Here is a 26,027-nt window from a genome sequence, read left to right as displayed (position 1 = left end):
TAAATATTTTAAAATATGTATAAAACATTTAGCCTCAATTTCCAGACCTACTACTGTCATTTTACCAAGGCAGTTGGTATTAAATATCCCGTTGCATTATACAATTTTTCATGAGTGTAATGATTTTTGTACTTATTAGGTCTATTTGAACATTTATTTTTTCATAGTTGAAAGGGTAAAACAGTAATGTTATGGACTAATTCCACAAATTTCAAACTGAACATGATATTCCTAGATTTTCAACTTGGAATTCACCTACATTCATCTTTGTACTTAGCCACAAGACCAACACTTCTGACAGGACTTGTCCTCTCACAGAAACTACATCAAGCAGCACATTATAAAGAATGGTAAAAGCAGATAAACTTTGAAGTTAAATTGTGCTTTTTTGAAAACACACAGGTATATATATATAATTTATGTTTTGTATATATTTACATATAGACAAAATACATGTAAAAGGAAATATTCTAGAATAAGTAAATTGTAAGTTTTAGGTCAGATACCCCAGGAAGATAAAGCTGTGTTGCCAGATTCCGCATAACCTCTTCTGTCAGGTCAGAGTGTTCTGAATCCCAGACTAAACCAATTGTGACAATCTCAGGACAATTCATAAGAACACGACGAATTTTTATTTTTTGACCACAGTTACTCTAGAAAAAGGAAAAAAAAACAACCACGTCATGGGAGGGAAAACAAAGATGTTTAAAAAAATGGAACTCCAAAGTTGAGTTACTAGACAAGAAATAGTGCAACAGAACAACTCTACAACTTCTTCTAATTCTCAAATTTAATGACGGTGTTTGTTTCTAACAACTTGATAAAATTCTTCATCATAAAAACACTCTGATGAAGACTATGGATAAACTTCTACATCCAGTCACCAACTTAAAACAGAAATTTCTGAAAACATCCAAGCCACCATCACAATTTCTCTTTTGTTCCCCCTCCATTTCATCATTTAAGCTTAGGGTCTCTAAGTTCTTGGGTACTTTTCTATGGTTCCTAAATTAACAGTATTTACACAGAACCATTTAAAGAAGAGAGGAATTAAGTAGAACAAGCTAAAAGAGACTATTTTTGTCAACAGAAGCACAAAAGTATTCTAACAGAAGACAATGTTGTCAAGCTGTCAGTGTATACAAACTAAAGCAGCTTCACCCAGAAAATACACCTGATTCCAACTAATCAAAACCACCTAGCTCTATGTTGAACATGAAATGACAAATAAAACACGGACCTAGTAACGTGACTTTCTGAACAGGCCACTTGCACCTACAATACCCTGTTGATCTATAACTGGTAAATGTACATTTAACGGCCTTTTTACCCTAAGTTGGACCGCGCTGAAGTGGCCACAAGTATTCCTGTTTTTAGGGGAATATTTTGGCCTGATTTAACATCCTAAAAAGTTCACCTTTTTATCTTAAAGTAATGCAACATCTTTGTTTACTTACAGGACACTTTCTGTAGTCATCAGTAGTATTTGCTGCCTGCAGCAATTCTGCAAACATTTCTGGCTTGAGACGTTCATGCCTCTCCATCATTTTTTCTACTTCATTACTGTAAAAAATAAATGGAAATAACTGTGGATCTCCCTCCTTAAGAGTTAACATGTTTCAGTCAACTCTCAATTAACTATATCTTATGACTAAAAAGAAGATACAGAGGTAAAGCCGTAGCAATATATACTTTTTGTTAAGCTCTCTCTACATCCATATGTTACTTTTGGACAGTATCTCAAAAACATGTTTTAACAAAGGAATACACATTCGTTTTTAACATAGCATTCCCCTGGCAAGCTTTGCTTATTACTGGAAGGGTGTATATAGGAAAATAAGATACAAGAATAAAAGCTCTTACCACAGGGCTGTGGTAGAAATATAACGCACAAATTCCGTAAAAGGCAATGGGTCTGATGAGGCTCCACAACTGCGACAAACACACTACAAAAATTAAAATACTTTTGTTTTTATTTACCCAGGACAGTGGAAACAAACTATTTGTTAAATCAATCAAAGGTCTGACCTGTTCATACAGTGTCATAGCAAACTTCTGATGAGAAATACAGGATTTTGAAGTGCACATATCTGTTTCACTGTTTGGCACTAGGTGAAAGTGAATCCTCTCAAGGATATTTTCCTAAATAGAAATAATAATGTAAATATAAACCAAACTGATGAAGTCAGAATATATGAGCAACAATCACAGTTTAATATTTCAACTACTCCCCTTAGCTCCAAATAGTTCACACCTGCAAGTTTAACATGCATTTAACTTTGTCCCTGTTCACAATGCAATGGATAGGAATTCTCTTCAAAAAGTTTCCAAATATTAACAAAAGAGCATTAGACAACAGTTACCCAACTGTTCTTCCAGAGTGAATTCTCCTTTGAAAGAAGTGAATCTTCAAGAAAAATTTAAAAAGCCATTCTGACAGTAAGATATGATATTATCACTGCATGCAATGACTGAAATTTTTTGGATCAGGTCTCCGTCTCAGTTGCTCTTCACACTTTCATGTTTTTCTCTGCACATCAATATGATGATATTTAGCACATGTGCCAACACGAGTACCATCGACAGAAGCATGGAAAAAGCTCATAAATAGCACATGCCTGATCCTATTTTAAGCCCCACTTTTTAATCTTAAAAGGAAAAATCACAAAAAAGTACTATGATTGTCATCACTTTGGCCCCTGAATCAGCATGGCTATTTTTTTCGTCTTTTGCCAAAAATACCAGAGGTAATAGGAAGAACTGAATCAGACAGCTGATTACTTCGGGAGTCTGAATATATTTTGATTGGATGGAGCACTAATGAGAGATTCTTTTTCATGACTGCAATCCATTAACCTGACTGCAAGATCTCAAACAGCCACTTTCAGGAGTTCTCCACTGGATTTTCCTACGTATGTGAAAATGCATCTGGCAGGTAGGTATTTATTTGTGAATACCTCCAAAGGATGTCCAAAGCTGAAAGTAATCAAAGCAGCAACCATATTTTCTGTCCCTCAAATCTGTATCTGAAGGTTAATACTGATTTTTTTTTTTTTTTTTTATGGTGAACAATTTTCATGGTCTAATACAGAATTTCTTAGAAAGGCTCTTTACCAATGTTCTATGCAATCTTGAGTCATCTTTTACAGCCACAGTAATGGCTCATGTTTTTCAACGAGACACTTTATAAAAGCAGAAAGTAATTGCAGCAAGAGTCAAGATCTTCAAGTATTCATTCACTCTTGGATAAGCAAATGGAAGTCTCTTCTGCAGAAGACTTCAGTAACGAGCTGGATAGTTGTAACAGAACATATTTCAATAGCTGATGAGAGAATACTTGGAGGAACAGACTATATATTCAAATCCACAGGGGTGTCTTCTCCCAAGAAGATAACCCTTCCCTCCATCCAAAAAAACTTTTAGGAGTGATCAAGAGTTCATCATCCTCACTGACCTCCTGTAGTAGTGATGTTTCACATATCCCTCTGCCTGAGCTACAGAGTTAGAAAAGAAAGTATGAGCAAATGCACACATTACCAGACACTTACTCCATGTGTCTGTTCCCATAAACTGGCATAAAGAAGGTCAGTAATATTATGTCACTTGTATTCCACCTGTGAGCCTGGAGCTACCAGAACAACAGACCAGCTTGGCATCTACAAAACTAACATAAATCTAATCAGTTATCACAAAGAATACTTACAAAGCATTCTGCTGCATCATCCATGAATCCAAGCTGGAATCGCTGTTCGTCCTTAAAACTCTCTGCGAGGGCATGTCTCATATTATCTGATGGGAGTGCTTTTTCTCGACTGTGTTGAAATTGTGAAAATATTGCCTAGGAAATACGATTACTTAGCTTCATTAGCTACTTGACACTGTGGTTCTACACAAATACATCAGTTCTTATGCAGCATGCCTAAACAGCAAATGTATATAAAACGTATAATCTATGCAATTTTAGAAACTACTGTTCTCTCTTAAAGTTACTTAGGTTCTATCTTCTGTTACTCATTCCATTACAAGGAGTTATGCTACCAAACTGAACTTTGACCAAGTAGAAAAACAACATGGAAGTATATAAAAATGCAAGTGATTGACTATAGCTCCCAGAAGCAACACAAGCCCTGGTCTGTAATTCAGCAGTTTTTTAAATCTGTCCACAGGAACAGAGGTTCACGCATACGCATCTCATCTTTACAGATGGTGTATATTTCTTAGAGCATAATGTAATACCACTCAGGTTAATTTAACAGACATCATTCATTAAATAATGTAATCTTTACATTACTATTTCAGACAGAAATGTATCTTTACTAAAATTATGGATATGCAAAAAAATTCCATAAATTAGATCGAACGCTGATAATCCTTGTTATTAAATCAGCTCTCTGCTGAACCAATGCACAAAATACAGGAGGCCAGTTATCTGCAGTTCCAGAACATGAGAATAAATTGTACTTGATTTTTTCTTCATTTCCCAGAAGAGATAGTTGGCTACTACTTTTCTTTTTGGCAGATACATGTATGCAGGTGACCTCATTGTTTAGCAAGTAAGGGAGGCAGATTTTGAAAGAACTAAAAGTTAAAAGCTATTAAACAAATTAAAAAACATTTGCAGATATTAATGGGTGTATTCCACTGTCAAGAATTCTAAGTCAAACCTCAGAGAAAAATGAAGAAAATAAAGACAAAGCAAATCAGGAGAAGCCATGTAAAATATAAGCAAGGATATGCATTCTTCACATTGGCCTCCTGCAGTTAAAAAAAATGTATCTGTTGGACAGAACACAAAGATACAACAGCTAAGCAAAGTTTCAGTGCTAACAGAAAGTAGTATTTTAACCATGATGCATTCTAGGGTGTCTGTCAAATATTTAAACTTCCCTCTCATAACAAAAAGTAAGGACTACTGATAAAAATTACAGTCAATATGTCAGTATAAACATTCAAAATTAAGTATTACCAGATCTGTTAAAAACAAGTAAACTCTGCTTTGAAAACATTTAATCACTTCTCATTTTGGCTGCTAGGTCATTTCTGGTATGCAACAGAGCCTTACATGTCCAGCTAAAAAAAAGTACAGATAAGCAGTTATGCAGATATGTATGCTCATTTTAGTGGCCTGCAAAGTCGAAGTCCCACCCCAGTGTTATCCAGAGAAGAAAAGAGCATATTTAGCTCTCAGAACACCACCAAAATAAAAAGATAACGGATTGAACTGAATCCATTGAGGTAAACCAGAACTTATTGGCTATGCTTTTAGTTTATACGAGAGGCTGATGTAGGTAAAATATCCTTCTTTATTGGTGAATAAGTAAGAAGGGTTAAAACAGCCCAAGACCACACATACATACACACACACAAAAAAAAAAAAAAAAAATCAACCCAAGTTACAAACAAATTACTGAAATGCATCCTCACCCAGCATATACACTGCATGAAAATCAAAATGCCCCAGGTTCTGAACACAGAGCAAACAGAATCACTCAAGCAGTATCTCTGAAAAGCCAAGACAGCAAAACCAGTAGTGTACATAATGACTGAGGACAGATACTTCCAAATGAGTTAACCACAATGTTTTTGAGTTCAGTACCTAGGGTACTGGCCACAGAGTTATAAAGATCATAACTACACTTTTAAAACAGTAACTAAGTGCATTCTAACCAATTTCCAAACAGGAGCAAAGCCACTTCTTATCAGTATTCTTGGGAACGTTATCAAAATAGGAAGACCTAACAGTTCAGGCAACGTAAAATATTCAGGTACCATTCAGGTGCCATTTAGATAAATCACACAAAAAGATACATCAGGGGCGTAATCAATCCTTCAAGAACAGATACTTGAAAGAATAAAGAAAATTTCAAGTCCTAAATTACAGCAGCCTTATGAAGCAGCCAAAGCTAGTGTATTGCTTTGGAAGGTGACTTAAAGTGATGCAAAATTTATCTTATTTTGTACTGGAGCCCCAAAAATTACAGGAAGAGAGAGGATATTAAGGTACACCAGGTTGTACACTTCGCTTGAAAAAAAGAAGTACCTGGTCTTCACAAGTGCACCATTAGAATGGAATGATTCATTACTTACAAGTTCAATTGCAACACACCATGAGCACTACCTTCTTCATGTTTCTGAGCACGTTGAAGCTGCTGCATTATTTTTTTGCTATGATTTCAGCAATATTAGTCATTAAGAATATGTAGTGTAACACATACATTCCAGCAATTGTCACCCTTCAATCCCTCATCATTTCTTAAAAGTAGTTCCAATGCATCTTTGAACAGGACTGTATATGACCAGAACTTCACATATAATATAGGTCAAATCAAAAGGAAAAGGCCATAAAGTTTACTCTGTATTATCACATCAGATATGAACATGAATCCCTATACACACAAAACTGCAGGAAACTAAAGCTATCACCCCAAGAAGATACAAGATTTTGTCTGAAAACACAGGTATGCCTGAGTTATGTTGTGGACTTCGTGTATTAATAAGATCAAGTGTCCAGCAAGCAGAAGAACCTGATATGCATCAAAACACTGGTGAAACCAGAAGTGCCAACAAGTTCTGCAGAGTCAAGAGCTCGTCAAAAGTCTGGAATAAAACCCTCAGGGAGTTAGTCTGAATATGTGTAGTCTCAACCTACTTCAACTTGTTGGCTTTTTAAAATTAGCCATTTTAACCAAAGAAATAAAATGGCACCTTTTAGAAAAAAAAACCAAAACACCCTATGTTTGGAAAAAGACAGGGACACATTCAAAACCAGCTGTACTATACTGCAAGCCTGATAAACACTAAAAATAGCTGAAAAAACTACATGGCACATACATTATACACCTCCTGAAAGATTAAATAAATGTCACTGCAAACAGTTCTTGCCTAAAACACTTATTCAATAACAAGGTTTGGTCTGTGAAACTCTCCGAGAATAAACTCTAAAATACTTGGCTTATCCTTGCCTACAATTTAGGATCAAAACCCACTCCCTCAATGAACTACATTTTCAAATAGCTTTGTCCCTTTCAGCTGCCTCCAGATGAGTGATTCCCAGTTCTCTATATCACTGTATGTACTACCATATTAGACTATACATTCTACAGTCCTGTATTAGAATCCCAAAAATGTCTTTACTATCAAATTGCAGTAAGAGTAGAAGGTGTATACTACTAAAAAAGACACCCCTATACATTTTTTGATTGGAATTTTTATCCCAACGAAACAGAGATACCATGCTTACAGCTATTTCCCTAGTAACTGCAGGCAGCCAAATACCAGTACAGCAGAAACAGTAAGAACCTAACAGAATTTGACATTTGTTTACAGACTTCAGATGAGTTACAAAACTGTTCGAAGCGCAAGTTTTATGCGCTAGTTAAGATATGCAGATCTGATTTACCTTCAAATACTCAAAAGTTACCAACTTCCATTAGTTTTCCAGTACCACTACTTGCCTTTCATTACTTACAAACTGAACAATTAAGTTCTGCACCATTACCATCAACTACCGAGTAAAAAATAATCTTGAGACCTTATCAGACAGTAACATAGCTATTGTAAAATAACTGTATTCAAACACTACAGGAAAGAACAAAAGCATATGCATGCAAATCAAAGAAAAATAATCTGTGAGAGGCTAGCTAGAAATTCTCAAATTAGTTATACTGTCTTTTAATAGAGAAAAGTTTTATGTTTAAGTACTGTAAAGTTTGTATACTGTAAAACGTCTTCTTTTAACACAAGAAAATATCTGTTACAAACATCTGTTACAAATGTCCTTAAATCTAAATTGCTTTTTTTACACACGAATGACTTAGAGTCACCCAGACTATGTCTGATAGGGATATAAATTAGTAAAAAATAGTCAAATTATTTTTCCCCTCATTTTGAAAGAAGATTCTTCAAAAATTATTTACCTTTAAAGCACAAAATATGCACGCATCTCCCTGACACACATGTCCAGTTAAACCTCTTAAACTTCGTCGAAATATGTCAAGTTGCCATAATACCTATAAAAATAAAGTTTCACAGAGAGTAAGTAATGAGTTCTGAAGGTTCTATGTTTAATACAGCGACATATAGTAGATTTTCTTTTTTTAACCTCACATAACACGTACAACTGGGGCACCAACATTGCTACAATAATTACAGTCCTTTTCCATTAGTTTGGTAAATTGTGGAGGTGGAAGTGGAATGTTCGCATTCAACACTCAAAATTTAGATCTCCTTTTTAAAGTTTTTGAAACAATAGCAAACAATGTAGTTTGTGAGGAAAGAGAGATGAAGAACTCTCATGGAAACAAGCAGCAAGCTAAACTATGTACAAAGATTGTAATAGTCTTCTTATGGCTTCACATAAGAGGAAGGTGGCTATAGGGTTTACTTAATTTCTCTTTTTCTTTCCCTCTCCCTCGCTCTGTGCTTTCTTCTTTCAAATAAAAAAACAACATACCAAAAAAAGATGGAAACATGGAAACTGAATTGCTAGGTAAAATGCAAGCATTTTGGGTTAAGACTGTACTACAGTCTTATGGTCTCTTACAAAAATGATTGCTGAAATACATCTGGTTTTCCATAGATCAAAATAATCCTGGTGCTTAATTAGGTATGTTTCTACCTTTTATTTGTGCAACTACTCTATATAAAGGTAATGTCAGCTTGGCTACACTACACTGCTTTCAGTATCTAATGTCTCAGGTACACAATCAATGCAGTCGTTCAGAAAGTTGCTCATTAAAAAAATAAAAAACCCCAAAATGAGTTCAAAAGGCACAGTAACACAACAGCTGCAAATCCAGAAAACAAAATCCTATCTATAACTATAAAAGCTAAAATGAATTAGGATGCATTTGAAAATGAATGTCCAAACCTCCTTTCTGAAGGTTGAACAGAGGTTAAAAGAACAAAAAAGAAAGGAACACATTCCTCCTTGTAAAAGGGCAGTCACTAATTATCAGCCACTGTTTGATAAACAGCAGTAGGTTGTGAAGTAGTAGGATTGTCTGAAACTGTAACTAAAAATGACTTAGGGTTTAATTTTAGGGTACCCTACGGGAAAGTAGCAAAACTGCAAGAAAACATAGGTCATGCTGTTTCCATTGAATGAGCAAACTCATTCTACTAAATCTATTGTACATTTTTAAACACATTTAGATACCATACACATACACACCACGTAGATGTATCTGCCATATCTCCTATGTTTAAATCCATACCCTTTTTAAGACTTACAGGTTTTTTTAGGAAGTCTATGCATCTATTAAGCCCTCTGGCACTTGACAAATAATTCTGTACAATTTGAAAATGATCAGATCCAAAATTTAAGCGTTACAAAAACTATATTGTTCTGATCTTCATTTGCACAGCCTAGAAATCTGTTGTTGTTGATAATTTCTAGACTTAAAAAGACTATAGTATAAACTAAACTGTGCCTGGTGTTCTGACTTGCAGACAATGTGAAAAGGCTAGCACTGCTCTGTCACAGAATTAAGTAGATCCTCATTTACCCTGTAATAAGTAGGCCTGTAAAAGCTCAATTTTTTTATCATGCTAATGTCACTGCACTATTAAACTACACTCACGAGATCTGAAGAGCCAACATTTTTTCAATTACAGCTCATGTAAAAACAGAACAGCGTATAGGTAAACACATGCAGGAAGTTGGTCGGTAATATGTATGCATATGAACAGTAAAAAGAAATCCAAGTGATTTTTCTTTGGTATCAAGTACATCTCATACTCTAATTCCACAAATCTTTCCTAAGATTAGAATCAAAGCTTTCAACTATACGTGCATCTTCTGATATGCCCCAGTACCACAGACTCAAGTGCTAATCCTGAGAAAATGGTATTTCAATAGAAATAGTGTCCTATTCAATACAAGTAGTAGTACTGGTTGCCTCACATTAAAAAGTGTCTCAAATTTTGCCAAGTAATAAAACTGCTATGTTTGGCAGAAAAATTAGTTTCAAAATTCAAACAGCAAATTTTAGAGTTATGAATCGTAAGTTTCCAAATACAAAAGGAAATTTTTTCTTATATTCTTAATGTATGCAAAGTAACATGCTGTCATTTTTTGCAAAATTAAATATTTAATACTCTCAATCAATTCAGACATGCTGTTCTGTCTTACTTTAAAACATTAAGAAGTTTAACTGAGAACTCAATTTAACACCATTGTAAAATGTGCTGTATTTTTCTGTAGAATTCACATACTGCAATACAAATGGTAAAAAGCATTGCCAAGAGAACACATTCCCTACTATGACCATCTAAGCTGCTACAAAACCAGAACTGTTAAAAAAAAAAATCGAGTTTTTTCTTACCTGAACAGCACTATTAAGAAAGCAGCTGTTTTGTCCCGGCTCATTTAATAAGCCTTTTGTAGGGGCCAGGGATAGTATACTTCCAGGCTGATAAACTTTTCCAAGGTTACCCCCAGGTTTTCTCAAGAATTTCACCCATGCCATTATTTTTTAGACTGTAATTGCAGTATTTATGCTTAAATATTTAAGGATATGATGGGTGCAAGGCAAAGAAGGTCCTAAGAGAACTGCTCTAAAAGTCATGGCATTCCATTCAACACTGTGCAACGGTAACCATTCATGGGTTTAAGTCCATTTTCCACGAGCAGCTGTCAGCCATCTATCAGGATCAGTCTCTCAGTAAAAATACAGCTATATAAAGTGTTTAACTCGCAGACTTTAAAAAGAAAATAAGGTGTTCAGTTAACGTTAAAACATGTTAAAAGTTATTAGAATAAAAGTTCTTATTAAGCAAGTTGCACAGTAACTGACTTGTCCTTTCACGGATATCAATAAAGTATTACTATAAATCATTAGCTGTATTATATGGCAAGTTTATATATATATATCACAAAAATGGAAGGTTCTTGACAGGTGTTACACTCCTGTTCGCTCATTTCGTTCCATCTTCTTTTTACTTTTAACTGTGACCCACAAAATATATTCCAGTTTAGAAGATGCCATGTTTATTTCATTCTCCTTGCAGTGAATCTGAAATAGGAAAAAAACAGAAAATATAAAAATAGAATTTTCCAAAATGTTAAAAACCTAAATCAGAAAAGAGATCATGGCCAAAAGAACCTCTTAATCTAAAGGCAGATACAACAATCAGGGAAGAGGAAGAGAAACAATTGCCACCTAACAGTTCTTTTAAGACAGAAAAATTATTTTATCCGTCATAATCTTCTAACTTATTACACACCTCTAAAGATCACAATAAAATTACTGTAAAGGTTTTTCTAACAATATGCAACAGGTTATAAAATGACCATATAACCACCAGAGCTATTCTAACTTTGAATCTCAGAGTCTAATAAAAAGATTACCAAGAAGTATTTTTATTCAACACTTGAAAGCCTAAGGTGGTTTCGATTTCAGTATCCCAGCAAATCACAGGAACAGATACGTATTTCTAGGTCTTTAAGATTACTAAAATGATATAGATGGATTCTCAGCTAGTACTTACTCATCTTTCAAAAATTCGTACTACTTAGTAAACACAACATAAATACATCATTAACCTAGTTGTATTCTTAAAGCATCCAGAAAAACACAGCTAATAGCTGAGCAACAACATTCTCGTAGCTGCCCCAATAACTGATTCCAAGATTTTCAAATTCCAACAATAAGAGTTGTTTCCCTCATTGTTGAAGGTACATATTTAAGGTTAAATGACTCATCATCCAGAACATTGCTACAGGCACACATAAAGCCCATGCAGTGATGCATCTCACAACAATGGATTATTCAATCAGTTTGGCATTACTACATCATCCACATAAACATTTGAAGTAATGGCACATAACAGAATAAATTTAAATAAACCAAAGCAATTAAGACTGCATATTTGGGAAAGGGAAAAAAAAACACCACACAGGTGAAATTTGGGCCTCACATTACAACCAAGATAATCACCTTTGATTTTATAAGCATGTGAGATACTAAAGTCCTATCAGCATACTTCAAAGCTTGCAGCCTTCTCACTACAGTTTTTTTCCACTGTGCAAGCCTTTCAAGATTGGTGAGCAGCATTAAAAAACACAAATAAATTTTGTAGCTGGAATACTGTATAAATTGGAAGATAATTTTCCCCAGCTCAGAACAACCAACAACACATTCACGTCAAACAGTTCTACACCTCTCAAATATTGTACATCTGGGATACCACAGAAACACATCACATGACTTTCAAAAATACCTGTAGAAAGACTTGCACCCCTAAAACCATTCCCCTTTATTTAAAAGAAACATTCGTACTTGCTTGTATTATCAAAAAAAAAATCAATAACTGGAACCTAACCAAAAGTTCCTGTTGCCCTATGCATAATTAGATGGGTTTTGTTTGTTTACTGATGTTACTGTATCTCACCCGTAAGTAATTTGATTTATTAATACTGGAAATTGTAAGTGTGATTTGTGACAGCACTGATCAAGGAATCTCAAATCTAACCGGAAGCTGACCTTGACAGACTATAGTATGGTAATTTTGTTTTCTTTATGTTCACTTCAATAAATCCAGAAAGGTAAAAAAAATAAGTTGTAGAGAATAACTGGAAACACGTATCAGTTTAACATCTTATTAGAATCTTAAATTAATTAAAAGAAATATTTGACTTTTATGTGGGGGGAAAAAAAAGTTAAGTGCTTCACAGCATAAGAGCTATTCTACAAAGGACCAAACTCTAAGAAAACAGGGACAGAGGTGATGGCAAGAGTAAAATAAAGATTAACACAGAAAAAGATTGAAGATTCTCTGAAGTCAGGTATGCAGAAGTGATAAGTTCCGTACAGGGCAATTAAAGGAAAGAAAATATTTTTAACAAGTGTATTGATTAGAAAGTTTTAGTACAGTATATAAATAGAAAATATTGAATCACTACAGTAAAGGTTAATATAGAAGGGTCAAGGAAAAAACTAATAATATATCAGATATACATAATATGTATATAATCAGATACATATATATGCACCCATATACAAAAATACATATACATATGTATTCAAGAAGCCAGTATCACACCTCAAAAACGCTTAGTAATATGAAGCATCATTTGGTCCAAAGTCTCCCGTTATCACAGGGAACCGTAACTTTTAGTTCCTAAAAATAACATTATAACTATTATTTAAAACATAAATTTAAAAAAACAGAAGAATCTTACATTCATCTCTTTCAACCATCAAACACTTTCTACTAATTTCTGATTTAATATTTCTAAATCCATAGTAAAAAACTGATCTAATACTCTTTTGTCACAAAAGCAGCTTGCTCCTTGACATACCAGAGAAACTTCTTGAGCACACATTTTCCTGGCAATACAGAGTTCTTAATTCCACTTTATATAATTTCCCATATGGAGAATTACGTATGCTTTTCTCCACCCTCCTGCTGCTGTCCCAGAAGACAAAACTGAGGTTAAGATGAACAATTTTTAGTAATCAGCAATATCAAACTGTGTGCACAGAAAGGCAAAAAACAGGAAAGAGGCTAGTTTGGGACCAGTACAGATGGTGTATGGTAGCCATAGAGGTGCAAAGTGCCTTTGCACTCTCCAAGGCACGCTTGAGACCTCCCTCATTGTGGAGGGAGGAGACAGGAGCACAGGATCAATAGAGTTCTGACCCAGAAACACAAGGCTTGCCATCAGGGTCTCCCCAGTCTAAAATAAATTCCCTACTGAATACACTACACCACTTCTCATCTCCAAAACTACCCATACAGTGGTACCCCATCAACAGGGGCCATTCAGCTAGCCTGTTCCCTGCTGTCTGCATTAAACTGTAAAGATCGCTCAGCATTTAGCAGCCAAAATAATGGAAGGAAATAGATGGAAAGGTAGACTATGCTAATGGTAAAATATAGAAGTTACTGGGAAGACATGTTTCTGGTATCTAAATTTCCATTCGGAAACAGATTTCACATATTCAACAGTGAGGTTGGACTACAGTTGGTTATTTAAAGAAATCCAAGGATAGACATGAATGGCAGGATTCATCTCCAGCCAAAAAACAGAAAAGTTGAATCCTTGCTTCATAAGTAAGTTATTTTCTCATCTGAAGAAAAGTGTAATGATAGACCCAAAGCCATGTTAAATTTGGGAAACATTTGTGTTCTTTAAATTTGCTTTTCTTTAAATGCAAAAGGAAGATAGCTACTACAAACACAACTGTGAAACTGACCCCTAGGGCCAACAGACAAAAATCATAAAACTTCCAGAAAAATTTTAGCTCTGTAGTTCTCATTTTCAGCCTTGGGACTTACTTATATTAAGTCACAAAGTTAGATGAGATTCCATCAACTTATGTTTCTTTCTTATCATACTTTCAAGCACAATTTCCCTGTGTTTCTGAACAACAGATTTATGCATGGATATGGGGGGGGGGAAGAACCTCTGAATTTACCTAGTCTGTATTTTAACTGCTAAGAAATACACATGCTGTTTTGAAACAAGAGTTCTTCCAGAGCAATTTAAGACAAAGGGCATTCATTCACTAAGAACATCTAGAAAGTCATTTTGTCCTGCATTTCAGTGATGCCCTAGAACAAACATCCCATCCACTAAGCATTTAGCTGTTGGGCTGGGTTTCAGAAAACTTATGATTACTCACTGCAAGAATTTAATGAAAAAATGGTTCTGGATTACTCTGTGCTACTGTCACATTACATTAAGATGCTTGCTGTTTAATTTCACATCCACAAAGTTGTGGATACAAACAATTTCAACTATCACACCAGGTAAGTGCACACAATCTTATTCTAATAAATTGCAGAATATATTCATTGTGCAGTTTTCATGTGGGCCAGATAGCCATTTTCCAAAGCACTGTCATATTATGTTCATATGGTCTCTATTAACTACCCACCTTTTCCCGAAAATTAGTATACCTTTTCCTAAAAATTTAAATACAACACTAGAAGGATCAGAAGTGACTACTTAAAAATTATTTTGATGCAACCTTCTGAAATTACTCGTTCTATAAATGCATTCTTTAAACCCTCTATGTCAAACTAAACCAAATCCCCCAGCAGTTCAAACGTGTCAAATATTTAAGAAAGAACAAGAAGGGTGTATGAGAAAGGTATTCCATTTTAAAGATCTCTCTATACTTCTACTACTCAACTAGAAGTTTGCACGAATGGGAACTCTAGTCCCTTTGTTTTATCTACTACTCTTTCTCCCCAAAAACAGTCACCGTCAACCCAAGGAATAGTTGCTGTGAAACAATACTATCTTGACACACAGCTCTCTGGCCAATGTGATTAGTAAGTCCCAGCCTGGAGTAGGAAGTCCCACTACCACCCTGCATCAAATACTGTGGCGCATAGCTTCTTACTCACTACTAAGAGGGGCACTGTAGACAAGCCTTCTGATGGTTCGTAAGCAATGGCATTAACTTGTCACCCATTTATCATCACAGCATCTCCCTAAGGAAAGTTTATAGTAGCATCTTGGCTTGAAATTTACATTGTACAAATATCTCAAAGTTTGGTTTCATTTAAAAAAAAAAAAAAAAAAAAAAAGAAAAAAGCCAAGCTCAGAGAAAGCTATTGTGGAAGACACTCGTGAGGACATATGCTCTTTAGTCACAGCAAATTTTTCTGGATTTGGACCATCCCCCAAGAGTATTACTCCTCTGCTGACAAGCCTACCTTCACTGTAGATTACTCCATAAACCAGAGAAGTGATGCTGCTGATCAATCTTGGTTCCTTCCACCTTCCACAATATTTGGTTAAGCTTTTAGATGACTGGGACTCAGACCACTGACTTCCTTAACCTAAATTCAATACTCTGTAGGACTATAATTAGGAACTGAAGACTGTTCTTACATGTCTGTGGTAAGCCAGTGTTGCCAAGAGCACTGTGGCATTTATTAGCCACTGGGGTTTACCAGTTCTTTATAAGTTCTTGGCTTGACAAAGGTGTGGGTGACTGAGGATAGATCGTAAGTCATTGAACCATACAGTCTTCAACAAGTGCAATCTTTCAGCAAAACAGTTATTCCCCAATAGTGTTATTGACATGCTACATAAGATTTTTAGCAACTGAGAGTTAAAGAAATATTCTTGCCCTTCAGACTAAAGTGATCAGTTTTGGATGACTGTTCTCAACCAAAGATATGAAAAGAGGGCTACGAACTCTCAAACCAACATCTATTTATCAGCCTAAATTCTACCACCTTGCCTAATTTCAGTCACTGCTCTTCACTCATCAAGCACCTGGCTACCCTTAGTTGTGCAGCCTTACAGGACAAAAATATATGCCTGTCACAAATTTCTGGCACTTGCCTTTATAACTTTCAGAACAACAAATACACTAATCAGCAACAATGCATGTTATCACCTGTTTTGTTGGTATACCCTATCATGTAAGTAACTGCAGCTGGTGCAGTCTTTTCAATGTAAGAAGTAACATCACTTATTAGTTCAGAAATCAGTGCAGTTACTATTTCACCTCCACAAATCACCTTTCTACGAGCACATTTGGGTTTAGGCATCTTTGATATCCATTTAGATAAAACTGATGAGATAAACAGATGGTTCTGTGAATACTGGAACTAACAATGCCTGGCTCCTGATAGCTTTATGTCTCACGGTTGACTTCTCACACAGTCTTCTCACTAGTTGGGGCATATGCCAACTCTGCTCCTCACATCTTATTACAAGGTCTCTCACAGTCAGCTGCTTGCTTTCATGCACTTTGTAAGTACATAATCATTTTTAAGACTTCTACCCCTTCTGTCAAACTGTGTGGAAACCTGCCAATAGGTTCAAAAGTTGTTGACTGTGCACATCTCAAATTTGGCTGAAGAATTTTTATTTACATCTTCTCAGCTTCATTTTGCAACTACTCTCAGGGTGTTGCATAAATGACTAATAGCAAACCTTTCTCATGCCCAATGCTAAGGTTACTTTTAAGCAACACAGCTTTTTGTTTCTGCTGGCAGTTCACACCTTTGTGCTGAGCCTGGCAACCCACCCCATGGCCTGACAACTCTGGTAAATCACTTTCTAAACTGAGATATGTTATAACTTAGGAATTTAGATACAAGACAACAAAAATTCTGAAGGGTGATTAAATGTATTGCAAGGGAATAAACTTATGATGGGAAACCACTAGAGTTTTCTGCAGTGAGCCAACATTATTAGGACTGTGGTTACTTTCTCCTCCTCAACAGAATGAAATCCATCAAAAATTCAACAACTTGCAACTGTGAGAATCTGAGTGTTTTCCACAGCTCAAGAGCTTGTCACTTAAAATTGCCAATTTTTGTCAACAGAACAAAAATATGATTTGTACTGTTACAATATTGGAGGTGGCAATGATTTTTCCCCCACATTTGAGAAAAAAAACCCAAACCCAAACAACAGTCAAGTTGCTTTAAAAATACAGAAAAAGACTGAAATTCAAACTGAATAAACTCTTACATCCACCTCAATGGGGCTGACTCATAATTTTTTTGGTCCCTGCACAAACCGTGTTCTCTTCCACCTTTATCAGTATTGAACTATGTCAACAGATCTCATTTGCCATAAGATACACCTAACGCTTTTAGTAGTCACCAGTCTTTGTCTTTGAAAATTACACTATTCACTTCAAAAGCTGTCAAAGAAGTATGTTTACAGGAATGCAAATTCTCACTGTTTGAAACATCAGAAGGAAAAAAACCCTTCATTAATAGCACTTACTTGCAACACACATAATATGAAACAAGAACAACACTATAAGACAACACACACAAAAAAAAAATCAATCACATTCCCAGGAGTGACCATAAGTCTTGATTTCGTGGGCCATCTGCAAGTATACCTGCCAGTGGTATCGATCTGACACATTCTTTCTGCCTTCAGTCACTGACCCCAGAGGTCCCCAAGAGACAAAAAGGGTGTTTGATGTTTATCTCTTCTAGAAATTCTTCCAACCGATTTGTGAGGATTTTAAACCAAGTCTTTTTCTATTTTAAAGACCTCTATTGTCTCTTCTCCAGCCCTTATCCATTTAGCTGTCTCTCATATGCCAAACCACTGCTCCTGCACGTCATACTTCTCTGTATCCTTTCAAGATGGGAGAACCAGAAGTGTAGATGCTATCCCAGATGGCTTTTGTATAAGTATACAACTTTTTTCTTTAACCTGTTCCAATAAAAACTTTCCTGTTTGCATCAAAACTAAAACAACAGGTTCACAGCTCACCATCTCTGGGCTGTTACAACTAGAAACCAACTTTAGAAATAGCTACAATGGGAACTCACGAGTAAAGGTCTTAAGGAATACAAATTCTGAACCGATTACATCAGCCAGCATTTACAGTGAACTGTCACACAGTAACTACAGAGAAGAGCATTTTTGTTTCTTCATCTCGTTATTCCTTTTAGAAAGTACTTTGTTTGAAGATTACCATGTACTCTTTCTTGAGCCTCGAAAAAATAGAATGTATCTTTAAAACGCTAATTCTCACACTTGCCTTTTTATCCCAGATTAACTGACTGTTCAAAGTGTAACCTTGTCTTTCAGTTTCCTTCGTAGGTGTTTGATCATGAACAGAAGTGCAAAACACCAAGTTCTGTTTCTTCCCAAAAAGCTTTCTGATTTCTTAAGTCACCAGGAAAAACTACATAACAGAGTTACAACTAATAGTAACATAAGCATCATCTTTTAAGACCACCGGTATGTTACAGGCTTGACAAAAAAAACAACGTTCCGAACCGTTACACTTCATGTATTTCTTCACAAACAAATCTGTACAAACCTATCTACAAACATTACACTCAGCCCACACATCTAAAATTCTGATCCAGACCATCTCCCTGTTACAGCCTTAACCCATCATTTAACCTGGCCCCAACAAACTTCAACTTGTTTCTCTTTAAACCACAAGGACATTTTTGAAGAACTCTGAATGGGTTTCATTCTCATCACTACGTCCCTCAAGTGACTAAACCATTTTACTCTATCAAGAGGTATTAACCAAGGAAAAATGACAAAGTGTTGCTACCAAGATCTTGGAAAACAATGTAACTTAAACACACGATAGTGTTAACATCTCGACCCTGAAGTCCTACGGGTCTCATACCCAAACAACTCTGTCAGTAGCGTACATCACGCACTGTACAACTGAAAGAGATTCTGCACTATCAAGTTTTGATATAAAAGTCAAGTGCATATTTTAGGTGTTTTTATTGTCAACATCCCACTGGTCCCAGATAGTAACTTTTTAGACAAGTAATTTGATGTTTAAAAAAAATCATCCAGTAAATCCATCTTACTTTGCAAAAGGCTGTTAGGGGAAGAAAGGATTACATACCAGTTGATGAGGCTAATTTATATCCAGACTATAACATGAGCTCTCACTACTTTGATACCTAAAATCACCCATTTTACAAGAACAGAACAGTTAATAATAAAGTCAGTCAAGGTAATTTCTATTGCCTTGAGGGGGAAGGGAATACTGCATCATCAATCAGGTGATTGAGTACCATTCACGCGATTAAGTTTTTGCTCTTAAAATAATCGCAGTAGCTTCCAAGTTAAGCAAGAGGGGATTTTTTTTTTTTTTGCATGTGCAGAATAAAGCATTAAGGAGAGATATGTAAAGCTCACACTTATTTTGAGAAGGGAAAAATACACGTCAAGAGAACAAGACAGATTTCCTCTGAAAAGCTGATTTTAAAATATTTGCATGGAAAATCAAAGTAAGGGATAAACTTAAATTTAGATCAGCTGCTAAGCAGACAATTTGCATGCATCTACCTACGTGCCTCTGAAGCTCTATTTGTACGAATACAGCAAATAAGACAGCCTCCAAATACTGTAATCTGATTAAATTTCAAACAGCTCCATACTACCTGTACTGGCATTTCCTGTTCGACGCAGTCTTTGAAAACACTCCAGAAAAACTCGCTGATGGGCATGTGACTACCACGTTAAACATTAACTTTACGTTCTGGCTCTTAGGGAGCCCACACAGGCGCTCGCACCGTCTCCACACGACCGTGCCCCCCGCCCGGCCAGCCTGCCCCTCCGCTCACACAGAGCAGCGCCAGCGGGTTCTGTCCCTCACCCACGCCGTCCTCGGGCGGGATTTAACCCCGGCAGCGCGTTACCCACCTCCACGCCGGCCCGCTCCGCGGGTGGGCGCCGCTCCCCCGGGCAGCGGCCAGGGGCGCCTGGGGTCGGGGCGGCCGCTCACCGGCTCTGCTCCGCGCCCGGTGGTACAGCCCCAGCACCCGAGCGCGCGGCGGCCGCAGCCCCCCCGCCACCCCCAGACGCGCCGGCAGCAGGTGAACGGCCCCGCGGCGGCAGATCCCAGCCCCCGGCCGCTGCCGCCCGACACACCCCGCCCCGTCCGGCGGCAGAGCGGAGGCGGACCCCGCTCCCCCTTGCCCAGCTCAAGACCACGGCTGGGCTGCCTCCCCCGCCGCCACACCGGGAGCGGGGCCTCACCTCCCACCCCGCCAGGGACACGACCCCGCCGGCACCCCCCGACTCACCTCCCGTCTCCCGCACGCAGCTCCTCTCTCGCCCCCTCCCGGCGGCGACTCGAGGCGCGGCCCCACCCTCACAGCAACTTTTGCTCCCCCTCCCCCTCCTCCTCCTCTCCCCGCGTCCGGCGCTCCGGGGCGGCGCGCGCGCGCCGGCCAGTCCGGGTCGGGAGGCGGGGGCGGCCTCGCGCGCGCTCCTCCCTCCCCCGCCTCGCCCCGCCCCGCGTCGCGCCTGCGCACTGAGGCGGCCGGGGAGCGGAGGCGAAGGTCCGTAGGCTCACGCCGCCCCGGCCGTAGCCCGGATCTTGCCGAGCGTGCCCGGCGCCGGGAAGAGGGGGGGTTGCTGAGGGCGGAGGCGCTGAGGGAGGGGGGCAGCAGGAGAGGGGGGAAGCGCTTGGAGGAGCCAGGCCAATGACAGTGCTGCCACCTCCCGCTCGGGCCGGAGAAAGCCCGGTAGGTGGGCGCGGCGGCCCCCGTCGGCGTGCAGCTGGGGCTGCGCATGCGCAGTGGGCGGTGCAGTGGGCGGGAAGGCTCCCCCTCAGCGGCCGGCGCTTGAGGGCCCGCGGGCGTCACTGGGCCTCAGCCGGCGGGACGGGCGGGGTTGGGGTTCCCCGTGTCCTGCTGAAGGCAGAGGACTGGGGCAGCCGTGGCAAGGTAAGGGGCTGCCGCAACTCCATCCCCCCCTCCCTCTTTTATCACTGGTTGAGGGTGCGGTTGTCCTAAAGTGTAAAAAGCAGCAGTGGCTGCGCCTCAGGTAACTGGGAGCAGCGCTTGAAGTCGTCTAGTTGCAGCCCAGGAAGACTCTCTTGGAGCTACTCCAAACCACTGGGGTTTTGAGTTGATAACCCATTAAAATCAACGAAGCAGCGATTGCTTTTCCAGCAATTGTTTCCCAGTGCTCATTTCAGGATATCTGTCTATGCACATTTGCTTTACTTAAAATGCCCGTAAAACAGCATAGGCTGGTGGAGCAAAGGCAGCTTCTATGCCAAACCTCGAACAAATACATATATCTTGAAGTTGCATTGCATTAGAGTTCTATGTTGCCCAGGAGGTTTCTACATTATGTATCACCTGCCTGACGGTCATTGCCCCAATGTCGTGTTCCGTATGATTTTTATCTGGTCTATTATTTTGGCGAGGGAGGGGTGTTTCCTTTTGTTATTTGCAAAAGGAATTATATGTTGATGAATACATATATTTCTAGTTGTTTGAGTGCCTTCTATGTTTTGCTGTTATTATCATCTACCTGGATAAACATGTAGATTTCATTAACACATTTCATTTCTTGATTAGTAATGATATTTTAAGTGACCCAACGTCTGTTGGTGCATGCTGCTGAATACACCTTTTTTGTATTCTCTCTCTTCCAGTTGCCCTTTTTATGGTCGTTCAGGATTGGAAAAGTGCTTATATGTATAAAAGCATGTTCATTTTTCCAACAGCACCTTCTGCAATAGTAAATTAAATAATTTTGCTGTCAAGTTCCCTTCATGCATCTCTCTTAGGTCATCCAGAGTGCAGTAACATTTCACTCCAGAACTGTGTGGAAAACAAGGCACTGCATCAAATTAATTTCCTGCAATATTTAAATACTACACTTTTGTTGTTCTTGTATCCATTTTCGTTACAAAATTAGTACATTTTGGTCAGATTATTTTTGGTAGTGTTTCTTCCATTATATTGCTAGTGTAAGAAGCCCACTGGCAGAGGCAATTTTCTCAGTTTCACTCCAACATTTTTCATCAAGTGGCCAACTTTTTATTTAAAAATCAAAAATTCTTTGGGGAGATTTTCATTAAATTTTCCAGGCTTTTGTTATATGGCCACAATTTTCAGTGATTTGGATAGTCATTCACAAACTGGAATTACTTAATTCAGGATTTGTAGAAGGTGTTTTTTCTTGAGACTTTCAGACATTATGGCCAGTAATTGACCAATATATACTTTTAAATTTTTTAACAGATACCATATTTGTTTGCCTTTCATTTTCTGAAAAGCTTCCTAGATTTTGTGATTTTTGAAGGGAATTGAATATCTGATTCTCTTATTGTCCCAAGATTCATAGAGTATGTTGGCACAGTGAGGATTCTTAGGTTTTTTGTGTAATTCTTTCCTAGCTCTTTCTTGATAGGTATTTGAATTTCTAGTTCTCGCTAGAAATTTTAAGATAAAAACATGTTAAATGTCGGTATGTTGACATTACCATTAAAAATTCAGTTTTGCGTTAGTGCATCTTGTTATTGTATATTTATTAAAAACATTCTGCTTACCATTTTGGTTAGTATCAGTTTAGTCCTTGATCCCTGCATTACTTCTTTGCAAAGCCAGTCAAGCAAAGGCATCTGTGAATCCCAAAGCAGGATTATGACCTCATTCTGATTATGACCTCGTTTTGATATTTTGCTTCTCCGTGGACTCTGCTTTCTTGTTTGCCTCTGCCATTTCTTCAGCACAGATTTGTTTTTCACTGCTAATCTTTTAGAAGTCCCTTAGGATTTACATCAGTTTCGTCTATTCTTTTTTTTCTCAGAGTAAGTGTAGTCTGCGAGCTTTAATTATGGTATATTTTAAGATTCTCTACCAGTGAATCTTAATAAAGTCTTCCATGCAGTTCAGATGGAGAATGACACAGGTGCAGCACAGGAAGCCCTAAATGAGCTAAAAGAAGAATTTTAAAATTAGAATAAATGGTGCAAGTACAAAACAATGCCACAAGGGCAAATTATTTCCTGTTGCAGTTATTGTCAGTACAGGATATGTGCTATGCATGATGCAGAGATGCAGAAGAATGTTTACATGGTTTTAGTACTGATGTTTATGTAAAGTTTGGTAATGTTAGTAACAGAGATTGTTAAACTGGAAAGTTGACTAGAGAGTTGAAATGGTATTAAACTTGGAGGAGAGGGATCCAGAGTAAAGTAAAATAGGTTTTTACAGTTCTGCTCTGTAATCCAACCATTCAGCTTGGCTCCAGGCTAACAGGCCACCACTGAGATTTTCAAAAGGAAGAACAGTGTGGCAGAGTGGTTGATGGGGGTCGGGGGGGTCAGGGTGTGGCATGAAACACAGAGCTGGAAGAGAATGGAGGTGGACCATGTCCAGATCCTTAAGCATATCCAGGGTGTTGGGGGTTTGCACATATCCGATCCAGGTTGAAACACATTTACGGGAAGTTATGTACCAAAGGAAAAATCTTAACATAGGAGACATCAAAAAGTTTAAAAGTAATTACATTAAATATTTTTTCTCAAAGCTGCAGGGATCATACATCATTTTTATTGATGAATGAGCTGCAAATCTGTGTTTCACAGCTGCACACAAAAGGATTTACTTTTGTGTTAGAACTCTTCTGTTCCAGTTTCATCTATCTGTTGTTGCCACTGGCTGATCTGTAAATAAATTCTGATTCCTTCCTCTGAAATAATTTCATTGTATCATGTGTTTTGTATACAGTTTTTCTATGACCATTTTCATACCTGTAGCTGTACTGGAACAGTTGTTCTCTATTTTCTTTCATATTTCTTCATAACACTTGAAACATGTTTACAACAACCTTTTCAAATAGTTACCATCCTCTTCATGTTCAAATGATTCATAAAGAAATTATGTCTGCTCCATATCTTCTCAGATTGGAGGGGTAGAAGACTAATTTTGTGGGTTTTAAAAAATCAGTTAAGTAATGTTTTATTGAGTAGCTAATTGATTTTGTCATTGTTACTCTTCTGCACTGATCTTCCTCCTTATGAGCTGATCATCATGTGAAATCAACTTCGTATACTTAACAGGAACTGTGTCTGCACTTAGTGGGGGATTTTGCAAAAAATAAATTAGCAAATTATGTGTACGGTCTGAGGCAGAAGACTCCACAAGCTAATACAGAATTTAAGGTGTGGTTTATTAGTTAAACCTTTTTTTAAAGTATTTTCACTGAATGCAATTCAGCACTACACCTTATACTGCCTGTTTTACTGGCCTAGCATAAAGAATGTTAGGTGATCAAGTACCATTTATCATTGACTTTTAAGACACTTACAGACATTCCCACTATAATTGAAAAGTATGTTTCATTCCAGTGGCTGGGAACTGCCATCATGTTTTTGTGAAGTAATTACAGAGCTCTTAAGAGGGTGTCTGAGGCTGTATACTCTTCTCAGAAGAAAAAGAATGAAGAAAATAATTCTTCTAGAAGAACCTGCAATTTGAAAGCAATCAGGAAAACTGGGCCCTATTCAGCATAGACAGTAGCAGGATAAAGTTTGATTAAGTAAGATAAGGGTTACTTAAGGTGCTGTATTGCTAAACTACTTAAGAGTACATGATCTTCCATGTTCTCTAAGCCTTTGGGCTATCGTCGGATCATATATTTAAACTTTTCTTCTCTGAGAGAAGAAAATCTTTCACTCAGTTACTTGTCTTCAGGAGCAGTGTTTTTTCACTGAGTGGTTAGCTCAGTGCTCTTCATAATACTGCAAGAGTTACCCGGAATAAGGAGAACAGATTGATAGGAAGGAGAGCCATAAAGGAGTAAACGAAACAGAGAAAAAGTAAATAGTATTTTTATTATTTGCAACATAAAATAGTAATTGTATGCATTTGCTAAGCAGGCTGAAATGAAGCCCTAACAACATTTTAGTCCAAGTTCTCTAGGTTGTATCACAAAAAGATCCAAAATAAGAGCAGAACAAGTAAAAAATACCTCTTCAGCTTGCAGTAAGCTAAGTGAGGGCACATTATTTCATGGGTAACTTTACCTAACTGTATTCCAGTCCTCAAGTCTCCCCTACCATGAGTACCTATACCCACAACCTTTCCTTTTAAACATACTCTAGCAAATCTTTCCTCATGTAGCCTTGTAGCAAGCAGTCACATGAAGCTTAGTCATCTGATTGCTCTCATGCCCACATCCTGTACAGAGTCTAAAATTTATACGCACATCCACATCCATTTTCTTCTTCAAAATAGGCTAGTGGAGCATTTCTTTAAAGACTCATTCAAGTAGACCTGTTCAGTCAGCTAGTTTCCCACTCCTTTTTCATCCTATCTGGAGCACTGTGTTTAGCAGGTATTTTGCTCTTCGTAGCCTTTCTGCCTGTGCTAGTGCCTTTGGACATGCTGCAGGCCTGCTTCATGCATACTGGGTCTATGAGAAAGGGGTAAGCAAGAGCAAAACAGAGAGTTGAGAACAGAATGAGGAGAAATACAATTTAGGAGGAGGATAGGGAATAGCAATGACAAAAGTAAAGGTGAAAAATAGTAAAGAATGAAAAAATGAAACAAGGGGGTTAGTATCAGCAGTAAGAAGAGGAGAAGGAAGGAAAAAGTAATTGAGGACTTAAGTCATGAATGAAAGGAAAACTGATCATGTCTGAAAAAACATCACTGTTTTTTTCAATTTAAAAGCTCTAAGTTAAGCTTCAGAAGCAATGAGAGTGTTAAGAAGTGTGGGTTTATTTTAGCTAGGTTAAAAAAAAGTAATACAGAACACAGGAGACCACAAGAGAGTTTAAATAAAGGGGCATTAC

General features: G+C 37.7%; 1 protein-coding gene across 4 annotated transcripts in view; it reads right to left on the bottom strand.

Moving 5' to 3' along the window:
* USP53 (ubiquitin specific peptidase 53) overlaps positions 1-20,568 on the bottom strand; it is a 40,771-nt gene extending 20,203 nt beyond the window's left edge. For 2 of the 4 annotated variants that reach the window (XM_074867222.1, XM_074867225.1), the window contains exons 1-8: positions 20,512-20,568; positions 10,326-11,015; positions 7,917-8,009; positions 3,704-3,838; positions 2,029-2,142; positions 1,864-1,946; positions 1,458-1,563; positions 507-653 (exon numbers count right to left, since the gene is read on the bottom strand). In XM_074867222.1, coding sequence (XP_074723323.1) covers positions 507-653; positions 1,458-1,563; positions 1,864-1,946; positions 2,029-2,142; positions 3,704-3,838; positions 7,917-8,009; positions 10,326-10,469 — 822 coding nt within the window. In that variant the 5' untranslated portion in view covers positions 10,470-11,015; positions 20,512-20,568. Of the gene's footprint in view, positions 1-506; positions 654-1,457; positions 1,564-1,863; positions 1,947-2,028; positions 2,143-3,703; positions 3,839-7,916; positions 8,010-10,325; positions 11,016-19,866; positions 19,883-20,128; positions 20,234-20,511 lie in introns of those variants that run through there. The other 2 variants (XM_074867223.1, XM_074867224.1) reach the window with 2 other exon arrangements.
* Positions 20,569-26,027: the final 5,459 nt, after the last annotated feature.

Source organism: Strix uralensis, chromosome 4 (assembly GCF_047716275.1).
Source record: "Strix uralensis isolate ZFMK-TIS-50842 chromosome 4, bStrUra1, whole genome shotgun sequence".
NCBI classification, from domain to species: domain Eukaryota; kingdom Metazoa; phylum Chordata; class Aves; order Strigiformes; family Strigidae; genus Strix; species Strix uralensis.
Note: the sequence above shows the minus strand (reverse complement) of the source record. Positions and strands in the feature narration are given on the sequence as shown.